This window comes from Parasteatoda tepidariorum, chromosome 6 (assembly GCF_982258835.1).
Source record: "Parasteatoda tepidariorum strain Cologne lab strain chromosome 6, Ptep-v5.0, whole genome shotgun sequence".
Classification (NCBI taxonomy): Eukaryota; Metazoa; Arthropoda; class Arachnida; order Araneae; family Theridiidae; genus Parasteatoda; species Parasteatoda tepidariorum.
The window spans coordinates 63,263,234-63,280,695 of record NC_141760.1 but is presented as its reverse complement, the minus strand read 5'-3'; the positions used below and the strand labels follow the sequence as shown (position 1 = coordinate 63,280,695).

At 25.4% G+C, this 17,462-nt stretch overlaps 1 protein-coding gene across 2 annotated transcripts in view; it reads right to left on the bottom strand.

Moving 5' to 3' along the window:
* The window catches only part of LOC107450130 (uncharacterized), a 100,231-nt gene extending 87,638 nt beyond the window's left edge, over positions 1-12,593 (bottom strand). The window contains exon 1 of one of the 2 annotated variants that reach the window (XM_016065868.5): positions 12,399-12,593. In XM_016065868.5, coding sequence (XP_015921354.1) covers positions 12,399-12,406 — 8 coding nt within the window. In that variant the 5' untranslated portion in view covers positions 12,407-12,593. The remainder of the gene's footprint in view (positions 1-12,398) is intronic. The other variant, XM_043050223.3, reaches the window with a different exon arrangement.
* Positions 12,594-17,462: the final 4,869 nt, after the last annotated feature.

Genomic DNA, 17,462 nt, shown 5'->3' with positions numbered 1-17,462 from the left:
TCGTTCCGTAACATTTTCCGGTAAAAATTAATCTTACAGTAAAAAAAATCCAGTTCGTTTTATCGTAATTTGATCCAGAATTTTTTACCGTGCAAAATTATCTATGTCTTCTGAATTAGATTAAGGATTACAACTGATACGGGGTACGCAAAATGATAATGTCAAATCTAAAATTTATTTGCGTGCGAAGCCAGTTATAAAGTAAAATAAAAAATATTTAAGCACACCAGCTAAGGCAGACCCAGTATATACCTAAACTAAAAAGCAATGTAATTTATGAATTTTATTTCTATAATTTATTTACCTTATTTTCGTGTTTTGTTTTATAAACAGTCATTTATAAAACACAATACACAAAAAACAATACAATACACTTTTGTTCAAATAGTTTTGAATTGATGTTAATCATTAGTTTAGTTTTTAATCATTAGTTTGATGTTAATCAGTTTGGTGTCAATCATTCAAGTTTCTTCTAAGCATCAAATGAGTAGGGGAGAGTGGGGTCAATTGTAACATTTTTTACTTAACTATTTTTAACTAACAAAAAATCCAATATATTATTAGTATTAATTGACAGACGAGTAAAGTAGACTATCCTCTACTAGAAAAAATAATAAATACCTAATTTTAAATGTTATTATATTAGTTATTAACAATTTTTGACAGTCGAGCACTTGTTACAATTGTCCCCACTTACGGGGTCAATTGTAACAGTTCATAATTTCAACTAAAACATAGTTAATTATACATAGTATCATAGTTGTGATATATTTCTTTATTGATCAAAATAGTAGTGATATTTTAGGAGTAAAAATAATAATGAGCAGAGACCTAAAGGGTTAAGCTTTTAACTTTAAGGGGTTAAAAATTTTAATTTATGCTGTGAAAGGTGACAAATAAAATAATGCACATGTAACATAATATAAATGATATAGGAAACTATTGGTGGTTCTTAAAGACTTAAGTAATGGTTTGTAAACATAAGATTATTTATTTTCAGCTGTTACAATCGTCCCTTTACTTATTGTTACAATTGTCCCCAAGACGCCACTTCAGCTTCATTTGTTAAAAACAATGCTAGTTAATTAGCAAAACTAATCTTTTTTTTATTGAAATGTTAATTAAGGTGTCCACTTACATATTCGGTTACTAATTTTTATTTGTTTAAACAAAATTACTTTGTTACAGTATAATATTCTAATACCAAAAAAAGTACTTGCGTGGCGTGAAAATATCTTTTGTGATCTAACTCTTTCAAAAGTACATTAAAATGATTGCCATCAGGGGTGTACATGTAGATTTATTAAATACACCTTGTGCGCCACCTAGGAACCAAATATAGAACCCGACACTCGAAATTTTTGCTCTGTTACAATCGTACCCTGTTACAATTCACCCCACTCTCCCCTAATGTTCATGTTAATTCGAGAACTTTGGGAATTTTTTTAATATCTGAGAATTATCTTTTAAAAAACCAAGTACCACATTTGAGCTATTAAGAGCGGGGAAACTACACTGCATTTATTTGTCAGAAAAAAATAGTGGAATGAATTAGGTTATAAATCATCCATTAAAATTTGAAAGAAATCCGTTTAGAACTTCGATTATACTCCAAACATATGTCCATGATATGTGATCAAAGACAAGAAAAAACATTTCATACGATTTTAATATCCTTCGTAAAATAACATTCAATGTCAATCAAAACAACCTAGATATATTTTCATATCTTTCTCTCTAGCTACTATAAGCTTTCATATATTCGAAATCTTTCTGCAATTGTAATCAAAATTTTTTCTTTATCCAAAACATTTAATGTGTTAGATAACTATTAGTTCTTTAAATCAGAAGTTCTTAAACCACTTTTCGTAATGATATTAATGCAATGTTTTTGAAAAAAGAAATATATATAATAAATATGTTTGAAATTCCCTTCAAATCTTTGGTAATCCTTGCATTTTCAAATTCGTTGAAAATAAACCGAAAGTTGAATTGTTTGTTTATGAATAAATAAAGATTAAATTTTTTTATGATTTTAGATTGGAAAACAAAAATAAAGTATGCAAAAATTGCACGCTAATAAAACTAAGACAATGGTTGCAAAAGATGACGATGAAAAATAAGAAATGGTATTGAAAATGATTTTCCTAAAAGGACGAAAACACGTTCGCACACTTATTTTTAAGCTTATTGTTCTTTAATGCTTAAAAAATAATAAAAATCATCTAAGTATTGATTATAATTTTAAATTACTTGGTAAAGAAAATATTTCAAATTTTGCATTTCCTATTATGATATTTTTTTGTGTGCTTCCTATTTGGGTAGCTAAAAACCTCTTACTAATTCATTAATTATAAAAATATAATAATTTATTCCATGTTTCTAAGAGATACTCACTCAACATAAATGAAGCCAGAAAAAACGTTGATAAATTTTTAAAAAATATACTTTTAAAATGCACAAACATGTCTTGAAACATTTTAGAAACCTAAAATTATTTGTTCTTCTCTAAATGAAATTAAATCACACATGTTTTTCTGCAAATACGTTTCTAATATTTTAAAGTGCTGATATGATGTTTATAGTATAAAAAAGAGAGTGTAAGAAAAGCATAAGTAGAATAGTATAGTGCAAGAAAATAACACTTTCTAAGTTCTAAATGTTTTCGAAGTGTCGACAGCTTTTATATTCCAGTTGGTCAAGAAGGTACAGTCATTTGTATACTGCTGTTTTACTTTCTTTATCACTGCGTTGCGTCCCCATTATTTGCTCTAAAAATATGGTTCTCTATTTACTTTAAGCTTTTCATTCAGCAACATAGGAAGAAAATAAGATGGTGAAATATGTTTTCAAATTTTAAAACTGGAACCTATGAAAAACGTATAATAATTTTTAACACAATTTTTAACACACACCTTTCCTTTCCTATTTTTCCTATGTAGAAAATTACTGTACCCTCGAATGTTACGCTTTGTCATACATAACACAGCATATATATATATACTAGGAGGCTTCGCCCCCTGCTCGCTGGTGCTCACCAACCCCCGGAACTGCCTTCGCAGTTCATTTCGGATTGCTTCGCAATCCGATGCTCGCTTTACTCGCTCATTGGATACATTCTTAACGTCTAGCTTTTGTATACTTTTTTGAACACTGAAGTTCCGAAAACTTTTCACTGTAGCAAATTCTAAACCTGTGCATTTCAATATTAATTTGAAATTGCAAACAGTTCACATATTTTTTTTTAATCACACTATTTTAAATTTCAGTTGTTGAGAAAAGTAACTGTTGTAAGTTTTGTTTTAAAATCTTTCCCACCAGAGGGCTAAAACCATATGTTGTAAAACAATATGAAACAGTACTGAACGCCGGATGTAAAGCATCGGCTTCGATGAAGATAATTTTGTGAGAATGTTTTTGATAATTCGGTGAGAATTCCCCCGATTAGACATATGATGCTCACTACGTGCTCTTGCGCGCCGAAGCCTATCAATTAAAACGTATTAGCGTTTTATATAATATAGATTAGCCATATAATGCTCACTACATGCTCTTGCGCGCCGAAGCCTATCAATTAAAAATGAAAACTGTTGCCAACGCGAGAAAAGAAATATCATCAGTTTTATTGATACATACGTATTAGCGTTTTATATAATATAGATATTAAATATTCTTTGTGACAAATTGTTATTTATTGTTCCAATCTCATAAATCTTCTTCGCCATTTTAATTTAAAAGGTTTTCTTTTCACGTTCATTCTTAACATTTCTTCATTTACCTGTATTCTTTCTTAAAAATTATATGTAAATGTATTTAAAAATGCTTATTTAATTTTAAAAAATCAGTTTTTCAATCACAAAACCATAAATTTATGGACAGTCTCATATAAGCAATTTAAATATCTTAGTTACAAATTCGAGATTCGAACAATAGAATTCATGGTAGTAATTAAACGATAAAAATCAAGAAGAAAACAACGGTAAAAATCAAGAGCAATAAAAATCAAAAAGAATCAGTAGATAAAGTTTTTATAACAACTATTGAAAGTGTGCTTGATATTATATAAAGTGTGCATTGTATTATTCTTTAATTTAAATTACCCAATCACTCATGAATAAGTTTTAAAAAAATTAAGAGATTGATACAAATATCTATAAACTTATTCTCTTATCATCTAATGTCATAAAAACCTAACAGTATTGCACCAAAACTTCTTTGATTTTTTTTCTATAATACCCGTAGTGTAAAAGTTGGAACAAAAAGATATCCGTAGTTTTCCAATATTTTTGTAATCAAAATCAAGTTTAAACCCAATGAATATCATTTTCTAACATTGCGGCATCGAAAACATATTTAAAATAATGACCGCTTCTTGCCATGAAGCATTGTAAAGATATGTAAACGTTACGGGATTCCGTTTAAGCCGATTTAGATAGCATACTAGTCAATTATTTTCGTGTAAAATTGTTTTGATTGCTTCCCTATTTATCACGCTATCTTTTAACAAAAATTTCATGGAATAAAAGTTTGTTACGTAATCCATACTTTAATAGAAATCTTCTCCTATCTCCATTAACTGTTCTTAATCTTTTAACTGTAGTCTTACCCATAAACCTCAACACATGCTTAATGATAAAATCTAAAGAAATTTCGGTACAAATTACGTTTCATTTGTAAAATAATAAATTCCTATTAGTCAAAATTGCATAATTTATTTAAGTTTCAGAGTTTCTCACAAGCAGTTGCAATAATCATAAGAGAATTTTCAGCACATGAGCTATCCATTTATGTTGCAAAAGTGTTGCAGCGTTAGAGCGAATTAGCATATTAGTTAGTGATAACCATCAATTATGGTATTAAGTCAAATAGAACTATTTTTCACAGAAATTGCATTTAAATTACGTTACATTTTATTTCGCATAATAATAAATTCCTAATACCCAGAATTATGTAATTTAAGTCTAAGTTTCAGAGTTTTTCGCAAAAAGTTGCTATAAACGTAAGAAGACTCTTAGCATATGATAATAAGAGTGCTATTCATGAATGTTGCAAAAGTATATTCCACGATTGGGTCTAATTAACATATTAGTTAGTGATAGCCATTAATTAAGTTATTAAGTCAGATAAAACTATTTTAGCGGAAATTTCTGGACAATTACGTTACATTTTATTTTATATAATAATAGATTTCTAACAGCCAGAATTACTTAACTTATTTAAGTGTCAGAGTTTACAAAACAAACTAACTGTAAGTAGTGACAACCATTAATTAAGGTATTTAAGTCAGAGAAAAATATTTTCATGGAAAAAAAATTTGTATTCAATTATATTAAAAATTTTGTTCTAGTGAATCTAGTTCCGATAAATTAGTTATTAAACTAATTTACTGTTTTTACATTTTAAGTCTTTAGCAATCCATATCTAACCGACTCTAATGAAATATAGAATTTGCTTATTTCAAGATAATTGCATGCAAAAAAATACTTCTTAGAATTTAATTAAATAGCTTAACTTAATTTTTTCACAACATTTTACACAATTATATTTTTATTTTTACATTTTAAATTTTTAACTACCCATCTTTAACTAGCAGTTAAACATCTTAGAATTTTACTTTCATTTTTTTTAAAATATAAATTGAATTAACGAATAACATGTATAATTTTTTCACCATTTATTATTTTTAACTCTAAATTTATTTGGAATAACATTTTAATTCAACAATTTCAAAGGAAAAATGTTTTCGCAACTCTTACCATTATACATGTACTTTAATACAAAGAGAAATAAATAGCACATCTGTGAAGATTTGAATAGTTTTTCTTCAGAAAAGTTTACCTCAGACAGCCATGCTTGTGCCTTAACTCTTTATTTTTTTAGGTGCAATGATCCTCATAAAAAAAATTCTTTTCAGTTACTTCTATATTTTATGCATGTTTCTTCAAGGGAAAATTATTCACTTCAACAAGAGAATCATAAAAATTCTTTGAATCACGTACTAAGTTTTCATATGTATATCACGTTATTTTATATTTATGCTCATTTTTGTGGATGTTTTATTGAGATGTGTAGAATAGCGTATTTTTCTATTATTCATATTACTTTTGACGTATTTTAAACTACTCAATTAATATTTTACAAAAAAAGTGGTCTCAAAATTATCGGTCTTCGTATGATTAATTTAGCGTAGAATAATGACAAAAAATATAATATTTAATTAAAATAAGCTGCGTAAAAGAAAACAAAAAAATTCTACAGCTCTTCAATCTCCCCTATAAGCTTATGATGAAAAAATTTATCTATACAGCATTGCTTGGATACTATTCATTACAAATTTGATCATAATAGCAAGATCTTGATTAAGTAGTCTCAATTAAATAGTTTTAATATCTTAGTTAAAAATTCGAGATTTAAATAATAAAAATCTTTTTAAGCAAATAAGTGTCAAAAGGTGCAAATTTCGAAAAAATCACGGAGTGTGAAGCATTTTCTCACTATATTCTTATTAAAAACAATACAATAAAATTTTCCTTCTTTCTATTAAAAATGTTGACTGGTTTCTTTTTCTTCTTTTTCTTTGTAAATGAATGTAGTTTTGTAATTAAATGTAACTAGCTTTTCAATATGTTTGAAATGAAATAAAATAATTAATGATAATAATTAGCAGTAAGCAAGTTATAAGAAATATGGGAAAAATAATCTTATGTCCTATAATCTCAAACTGTTGGTTTATGTTCAAACAATTTTAGTCACAGTCAAGACATAAAATTTAATACAGTAGAAAAGGTTTAAAAACAACAAATTGAATACTAAGTATTAAATACAAATTGAACATTAAGTAAAAATAAAATCTTATAAAATATATTAAGCGCGAGAAAACAAACTGAAATTCAATATCAAAAGTAGAATATGGCATTTTTCTACTTTACTTCGTTCATAAAGTTTGGGGCAAAACTTTGGTTACGCAACATTGAATAATTTATTACTTGGTAAAGAATATAGCCCTTGAATTGGACGGGCCGACTTATAATTTTTTTTGGAGCAAAGAGCTAACATAAGCACATAACATAACTAATACTAGCATAACGTTAACTTGCGAGCTTGTTTGCTCCAATATTGCTTGATAGGTCAGCTCTGATAGTATAGGAGCCTTAGTAAAGAATAATTCTCTTTCATTAGAAAAATTGTGGTATTATTGCGTAATACAGAGTAACACAAAGCTGTTTGACAGAAAGAGTATTATCCTTATTTTCCCTTTTTAATATTTTTAGATTTCTCAAAACACATTACATATAATTGTCTTTAACTCTGTAATGTGACTTATTTGCGTAATTTTGAAATAATCACGTTATTAAACCAAAATATTCTATCAGAAAAATAATTTTAGTTTTATAATAAACATATTAGAAACATTATAAATCCGATGTTTTTAAAAATAATTATATTTTTATAGTATTAATTTGAGTTAGATAGATATGAGGCTTCAGCGCAGGGGAATTTAATGTTACGGGAAATATGTTAAGGGTCATCAAAAAAATTTAAAAATATATAACATCACCTTTTCAGTATTTGGAATTAGTTATATAGTTATGCAGCCATGAAAATCGATTTTAAAGCAACTTTCAGGGAGTTAAACATAATTAAAAAGTTTTAAAATATGCAACATTATTTTTTTGTTATTTGAAATTAGTGATATAGTCTTACAGCAATGAAAGTCAATTTTAAGGGAACTATTAAAAATTTAAGAATAATTAGGAAGGTTTTAAAATATATAACATCATCTTTTAGAATTTGTAATTAGAGATATGGTCATACAACAATGAACATCTATTTTAAAAAAATTATGCTACCTATTTTCAAACTTCCCTAATTATTCTTAATTTTTTTTTGGTATTTGGAATTCGTGATATTGTCGTACAATAATGAAGCAAGATTTTTAAGGGAAAATAGATTTTCATGAAAATGTATAATCAAAATGTAATTGAAGTAAGGTCAAATATTAAAAAGGGATCATGCATAAAAAATACCAATTTTCAACAACTTCTGTAAACTTTGAGGGCAAATATCTTTATAACCAGAATAAAGTACGCACAATATCATTTTTGCAAACTGACTCTACAGTTTTATCTTTATTTAACAAACATGTGTTTAAAATTTATAATTATTGAAACTGTGAGTTAGTCAACGTAAAAGATATAACTTTTCATCCAACGTCAAATATTTTTATAACACGAAAAAATTGACAAGAATATTTTTATCTCAAATTTTATACATAAAAAACAATAGTTTTTATCAACTGTTCCATAAACGTAATAATTTATTTGCTTTGTGTATTTTTATAACTAAAAAGTAATTCAAGTACATTTAGGTAGTGTAAAATTGCCATGAATAAAAAAAAACAAATTTCAGCTAATATTGCAAAATTTGATGCCTAATAACTTATTATATTTGACATAAAATATTTAGATTGTATAAAATGCTCTTATATCAAATACCTAGTAAGTAAACTTTTTTTTCCTTTTTCATAAATTTATAATTGATGTACATTAAGCATATACATTAAGCAATTAACAATGCATTAAGCGTAATTCATATTTTTAAGTTCAAATTATCTGCTTTTGGATTCAGAAACTTTACTTACATTAATTTCAATTAAATCATATTTTATTAAAGCGAACTCCACGGAGGAAGTTTGCATTATTAATTATCTCAAATATGCTTGATTTAAAAAAAAAATTTAATTCAAACTACATCAAAGTTTTAAGCATGTGTAGAGTAATTTTTCATTATAAATTTAAATAAATTGCTAGTACATAAAAATCAAATTTGCGTTAACTACTGAAAAAAAAATTTTTTACTAGCTATAATAAGTGATTAAAATTATTTATCTTCTTTATGTTTAAGTAAACTAGAATAATGCATACCATAATAATGCTTGTTGTGGATAAAGAAAAACTTTATCCACAACATTATTAATTATCTTAGTTATTAATTTATTATTATTAGTTATTATTAATTTATTATTAATTTATTATTATTAGTTATTTATGAATTGTTAATTTATCTTAGTTTTAACGTTTTATAAAATTTAGATTAAAAATTCGTATATTTTAAAGAATTATGAAGACAATGGAAGAGTTTGAAAAGCGTTAAATTGTACAAATGGAATTTTTTTACGAATGGAGAATTTTTAAAAATAAATTAAGTTCAAAGACTCACAAGCAGTGACTTTAAGAATAATGAAGAATTGTTTTCAACTCTGTAAGAATTTTTTTAATAAGCACATTTTGTGACAAACACTTTGTTAAAAATGACTTAATAGAAATTTATTTTAAACAAGCAAAAATTTTTCGTTAATTATCATTATCTTTGATAAACAATTCTTGTGTTCCTAATAAATGAAACATAGAACCAAGAATAATATATATTTAGAATATTTTTAAGCTCTTCGTTCAGTACATTAATCTCTTTGCATTCTCTGTTTTTTCGAGTTACTTTTTTCGAAATAGTGTAGAAAGAATATTTATGAATTCAACAAATCCATTTATTTAGAAGGTTGTCAGAATTACCGCAATGGATTGTTAGTTCTATAACAACTTGAAATTATTCAAATCATAATATATTTTTATTTAAAACCCACTAACGGTTCTGCATGTAAAAAGTCGTATTTTAACCTATAGTCTCTTCGTCATTTCAAAACCGGTTTTTCCATGTTAATAGATAGGGGAATAATGCATAGGGGAGGAACAGTCTCTCAATTTTACCCAATTGCTAAACCGCCAGTGGGTTAAAATCATGAACACCGCCTGCCACAAATCCAAAATATTCAGAATTTTGCAGTCCTATTTTTAAAAAAATTTCTTTTCATCAAAATAAAAGTGAGTTTCATATCGTTAATAATTAGATATAATTTAACAAAAACATTATATTGTTGACTTCATTTCTTTTAAAGCTTGAATAAATTCTGAATTCTGATAATTCTGAAAATTATTTCAGAAATTGAGAGAAAAGTTTTTAAAATATACAATTTGATAAAAAAAAATGCTTCCTGAAAAGGAAATTTCTTAAATCTGGCTTTAACATCGATTTTAAATTATTGATTTGAATTATTTTAGCATTTGAATAGTTTATGCTAAACATTTATATGTATTTTTTTCTAAATTCACTTATACTACTAAAAATTTTAATTAATTTAATTAATTTCGATACTAAAAACTCCGTAAAACGTATCAGTTGTAAACTCATTTTAAAAGTTACAATTTTATTATACTAGATAAACTTCCTTGATTTTCATGTAATAAATATTAAATACCTGCTTGGACATAAGTTTTTGTTGTCCTTTTCCCTTGAAATGTAAATTGGAAATAATAAACAAAAAATATGCAATGATGATTTCAAATTTATGAGTGGCTTTTCATTAGAGGAGGTAACAACATTTTTTTTAAATTTCAATGAATACCAATATAATAATGAGAAATAATTTTCTTAATTTTCACAAAACGTAATAAATATGTTTTCAAATATGAACAGAACTATTTCATCTTTTCAACTCAAACATTTCTTAAAAGTTAATTGTCGCATTAAGTACTATTGATGTTATTATTTTAATTAAATGGTAAAACTGTTTAACATCAACTCTTATTTAAACATGTAAGAATGCATTTTATATGGGATTGTGCATAATATCTCTAATTATTATTTCAAAATTTCTCTAATAATCTGCAAAAAACATTTGTAATATATCTATTTGAAAATTATTTTCTTTCATTTAATTTAATTTTATTTTTTAGTTATTTTATTTTACTTTACTTTATTTTATTTAGTTTTATTTTATTATTAAAAATAATTCCTGTTTTACACCACCCCATATTAATACACTTAAAAATGAATAAAACTATTACTGTTAAATCTCAATAAATATAATGATATTTTTTGTTAACTTTCTAGTATTTAAAATACATTAAAAATTTCCCACTTATGTTTATTTTTTTATTTATTTATTATATATTTTGACATTTATAATAATTTTCTATGGAGCATACATTAAATGAACCAGTTTGTTCTAGTGACAATTTGAAAACACCCTGTGCTTAAATAAGTTTTTAATAAATTTTTTTGTTGATTTTCTATAAGAAATTACATTTAGTTTAAAATTATCTAGAATATGGGCTGTAATAATACAATACAGCTTTTTTTAATTCATTTACTAAAAAAAAACTATTTTTGGAGCACATATACAAAAATACAAACTTATCAAAAAATTATATGAACTTTGGAAACGAAACATAAATATTTTACTTTCAAAATTTAAAATTTGAAATAGTATAGTAAATGCGAAAACATAACCATTTGTAAGGTGGAACTTTTGTAAATAAAATAAATAATTTCATTGATAAAATAATACTAAGCATCAGAACAGACACGAAAAGTATAATGCATTTTTCGTTCAAACTAAAATAAATATATCCTACTTGATTATGATATTCTTCTGAGTTATTATCTTAATAAATGCTTGACAGTACAATCTTCAATTTAGCAAAACTAAAGTTAGAGGTAATCGGTTAAAGTTATCGAACAAACACAAGAATGTTATACTATGTACTACTTTTGTATTAAACCTATGAAAGTAGAATGCTAGTATATAAAAAGAGCTACAGTTCTAAACCACTGCAGCATTTTAAGAATCATTTTGTTGTTTTAGAAACCAGTCCAATCAACCAGTTTGTTCCAGAAACAAGCTGAAATCCCCATGTTTTTAAATTAAATTTATTTATTTATGTATTTTATTTTTATTTCATTATTTTATTTTATTTTATTTTATTTTATTTTATTTTATTTTATTTTATTTTATTTTTATTTTTATTTTTATTTTTATTTTATTTCATTTTATTTTATTTTATTTTTATTTTTACATTTATTTTATTTTTATATTTATTTTATTTTTATATTTATTTTATTTTTATATTTATTTTATTTTTATATTTATTTTATTTTTATATTTATTTTATTTTTATATTTATTTTATTTTTATTTTATTTTATTATAATTTTTTATTTACTTAGGCAATTTCTGCTTAAAATTATATTAACAATGCGCTGAATTAATATAATACGTAGTTGCTTTTTTTTATTCATTCCAAAAAAAACTATTTTTAACGGACATATACGCAAATACAAATCTTTCAAAAAATTACATGAACCTTGAAAACAAAACATAAATATTTTAGTTGCAAAATGCAAAATTAAAAATGCTACAGCAAATACAAAAATATATCCACTTCGTTGCGTGGAACTTTTACAAGTAAAATAAGCCATTTAATTTATAAAATGGTATAAAACATCGGAACAAACAAGGCAACTAATGCTAATTTTGTTTAAATTGAAATAAACATATCTTACTTGATCATGATATTCTTCAGAATTATTATCTTAATCAATGCTTGACAATGCAATCTTCAATTTAACAAAACCAATGTTAAAGAGGATCTATTAAAGTTATGGAACAAACACAAGAATGTTATACTTTGTAGTATCTTTGTATTGAACCAGTGAAAGTAAAGTACTAGTATACAAGAAGAGCTACAGTTCTAAAACCACTGCCGCTCTTTTAGAATCATTTAGTTGACAGCGCCACACGCGAACTACATCCATTTGTTGCGCTCTTTCTAAGCCCCACCCCCTGCGAAATGTGCGCCTGTGTAGAAGTTTTCCCTAAAAGACAGTTTGTGCTTTCTTTTAATAAAATGATGAATATTCACTTGTAAGAAGATAGTTTTCAGGTAATATGTCATCTTGCCAATAAAACTATTAGCTGAATTCTGAAATTTATGATCAGAAGCTGAGCTTGTATAATATAAAATATAAACGGTACACTAAAGCATTAATTTTAGATGAATTAGTATTTTAAGGAGTAAAATCGTCTAATGTCTTTACTTTACCGAACTTTTAATGTCATTATTTTATAGTTATCTTAATTATATGGTTATTCGAGAAATATTTTTAAAAACATTTTAGATAACACAAGATTTTTTTTAAAAAAGAATTAGAGATGCTATGATAGGTTAGGAATAGGAGATAGGTTATGAAAAAGGTGATATAAAATTCATTGATAAATTGAGTCAGCAATGCGTAAAATGTGGAAAATGACCACAGTCTGACGCAAATCACGCTGACAAAAAATTTCTGTTGTATTCATGCAAATAATTAATATTGCCTAATTCATATGTGGGGATTTTAAATCTGAAAATAGTTTTGCACCTAACGCTACAGATTTTTTTTAAAAAAGACATTTTTAAACTATTTTTTGTCTAAAAATATGCGTGTTTCAAAACGTTATATATGACAGGAAGTTGCGTAAATGTTGCGTAAAACTTCTAGCACATTATCAGGATTAAAACTACATAGAAACCCATGCCCAGAAACGTTGTCATACGCGGTTTTGAGGCACTTCCTCAATTGCGACCTTTTCAGAAACACACAAAGAAACAATTCTTAATAGAAAAGCACCTCTAGAGGCGTATTTTATTTTAGGAGATATTTCAGGACATGAGTTTTATTCTTGATGATGAGTCCTAACTCCAGTAGAAGTTTGTTGCAACATTTATGCTTCACCCTGTTATATGAAAACGTTCTTAAACTTGACATTTTCGACGAGAAATAGACTAAAAATGCCATTTAAAAAATTTGAAGTTTGGAGGGAAAAAAACCGATTGCAGATTTGAAATCAGTGACATACAAAAACATCTGATGCATTAGAAAACAAACAAAAAAATGTTTCCCGGGGTCATCATAAGTAGTTTTTGATCGCTTGGTCAAAGGACTGGGTTACAGATTTGGAAATGCCTCGTTCATTATCAAATTTATAGTAGTTAAATAATTAAAGAAAATCTTACAATAATCTAATTTAAAAGTAAAATGAGATTTAAAAAAACATATAACATTCATCACATTTATCTCAAATATATCACTTAGCTGAACTTGTTATATAAAATATAAACGAAACACCAAAGCATTATATGAAGTAAATTCATAAGTAAAATCGCTTAATGACTTTATTTTACTAAATATTTAATACAATTTTTTATAGTACTTTTAATACCATTATTTTTTATTATACCATTATTTCATTGCCTTATAGTATAATGTTCAGAAACTACTAAAGTTCCAAATGGTGAGCATTTCTTATTTTTGGAACTTCTTATCGATTAAATTTCTTGGGTTTGGTTGTTTACTCGTATTACTTAATTTTTAAGATTTATATATATTTTAAAATTTAAATTAGAATAATTTGATCCCTATAAATTTCTTTATTATTTTATAGTTTTCTTCTTAATTTTAAAATCATACGAAACTTTATTTCTATATGGTTTAAAGATTGCTTAGTTGGCAAAATGTAAATAATAAAAATCCTAAAAAATGCATTTTGAAAATAGTTTATGGGACAAAAACAGCAGCTAACTTTCACTATAATCTGCTTCATACTTACCTCATATGAATGTATCTTAAGAAAAACAGTTTTATTAAACTTGTCTACTTTTTAATTAAATACTCTTTTTTCTTTATTTACCCTCAAACAGTAAGTAATAAGGCAATGGGTATTTAACAGTAAAAATACTAATCCGGGTGTATAAAATACTAGCTTATACCCCAAAAATTAGGTATAATAATGAAATAATGAGAAGAGATTAAAACAATACAGCAGAAGATTAACATACTTGACCAATAAGGCCCAATTACACCAAGCATTGAGGAAAACTGAGTGTGTTTTGTCACTGAGAAAGCTAAATTATGGAACCAAAATTTTAGTATGTCTCTTTTGTTGCATTATGTGTACTTCACTCATATTTTTTAGCTTTAATCAGCAGCTTATGATGTTTTAAATGTAACCAAAATGACATGTTTTATAATGAATAAATGTAATATTTTAATGTTTTGCATATTAAACCTTTAAAAGCAGTTTTCCTGTTTAACACTTTAAACCATTAAGAGAACAAGTTTGTCCACTTCTTTAGTGTAATCGTTTCATCATTTATGAAAACCAATTAATTTATGTTTGTAGGACATTAATACCTGGAAAAAATAATAACTAGATGTAACAAAGTATGCAGAGTTCTTAGTTATTAACATTGCTAATTTTATGACATCCACTACTTACATTTTTTTTAGTCATAAATAATGGCTCTGCGTCATTAAATTTTAATCTTTTTGGTAATTTTTTTCCATCCTTCTTTAAATTTTAAATCTCCTTTGAGAAACTCCTTGAGAAAGTATGTTTATATTTAAAAATAGGCATATAACGTGAATTTTTAACGAGAGGAAAAGACATTTCATAAATATATATACATATAAATATATATATATATATATATATATATATATATATATATATATATATATATATATATATATATATATATATATATATATATATATATATATATATATATATATATATATATATATATATATATATATATATATATATATATATATATATATATATATATATATATATATATATATATATATATATATATATATATATATATATATATATATATATATATATATATATATATATATATATATATATATATATATATATATATATATATATATATATATATATATATATATATATATATATATATATATATATATTCAAAAATTTAATAAAGAGGGAATTATTAAGTTATACGATTATATCCGAAAAAAGTGCTTTCTAATATTTAATAAATACAGTCAAAGCAAAATAAACCAATACAATGAAGAGAGCATGACAATACAAAAATCCAAGTGGGAAAAGAAATAAAACACAAAAAAGAACATATAAAGAGAGAAAGGCGCCATGTACTTGCGATCCTTCTCTAAATTATCAGATTACAAAATATGTATATAAGTATGTACGAATGTAAGAAAAAAAAACTCCACAAAAAAAAACAATTTAATTTATTATTAAAATGCTTTCAATTAAAACTCTTCTCTGATTCTCTTGAGAAATGTTATGTACAGTTATCGTCTTTTATTGTGATGAACTTTTAATTAAAAACATATTTGTTATTCTTGTTCTTAAAATGAAATTTCATTGTGGCATTTGGATCTGTACAAAATATTAAATAATGAAGTTTGAAGTTTCATTTAAACTGTTAAATTTATTCGTAACCGCTTTTGTTACTGAAATAGCATAGATTTTTATTTCAGGTCATTCAAATTTTGGATCTGTAAATTTAAATTACTTTAAAGAATAAAAAGAGAAGATATTTTAAAGAAAATTAATATGCAACAGCATTCCGTGTAACACACAAATTGCTTTTCGTTTCTAAAACTTTTATACTATTTTCACTCTCTACAGTAAAAACATGTTGCAGTGGAACCTGCCAAGTTGACCACCCTTGTAAGTTGACCATCTGCATAAGTTAACCTCAGTTATCAAGAACGGAATTTTTCCTATATAATATAAAGAAGCAAAACCTTTGTAACTTGACCACCGGTCTATCTTGTATGTTGACCACTGAAATAAGTCAATTTAGCCTAGGAGTATTATGAAATTCTATTCTAAAACCCTTATAAGTTGACCAGAAAAAAATTCTGAAAATTTTCTGTCATTTTGCAATATATGTTAAAATTTCGTTTGCTTGGTGAAATAGCATAAAAAGCTAATCTAAACCCTTCTGTGAGTTGACCATCTTGGGAAACTGCAGGGGGTCAGCTTTTGACCATTTCTTTCGTTCAAAACATTGGGGTGATGTAAAGTCTAAACAGCAGCCCCAAGCAACAATGAGGGAATATTTTTGTAACAAATAGGTTTGTAAGTGTAGTAGTGATAACAATAAATTTTAAAGTGTTCAAATATTTTTGTTTTGTTAAAGTTTTCAAATTACATGTTTTCGGGTTCTGATATTTTAAGAAATTATTTTTATTAAACACTTCACATGCATAACTAACGAAATAATTTTTTTTAAAAAAAGTTAGTTAAATATTAGAATTACATGTAACAAATTGTAGCCCATTCAGGTTTAAGCACATTTCTTAAGCTATTTGCTAAATAAAATTTTTAAGTCAAGTAAAAAATTTTTTTAAATATATAGCAACATGATATAGGAAGCGAAAAAGTAAACAATGACCCACCCCTCTATAAGTTGATCACTTGTCTAAGTTGACCACTAAATCAATGCACCATAAATGGTCAACTTACACAAATTTTACTGTATATGTATAATACGTTTATGTATACGGTTATGTACAGTCCGCAAAAAAAAAAAAACGAATCACCCTGAATAACTTTCGTTCTAATGATCGGATTTTCACGAACTAAGTGTCAATCTTAATGGTTCCTGGGGGTGACCTCAAATATGCTAATTAATTAGTGCTAACTGTTAATTAAGTTACGAAATCAGACACAAAAACGTACTTTCTCTGAATAAACATGCATTTTTTTTTACATATTTGGATTTCTTATCTTCA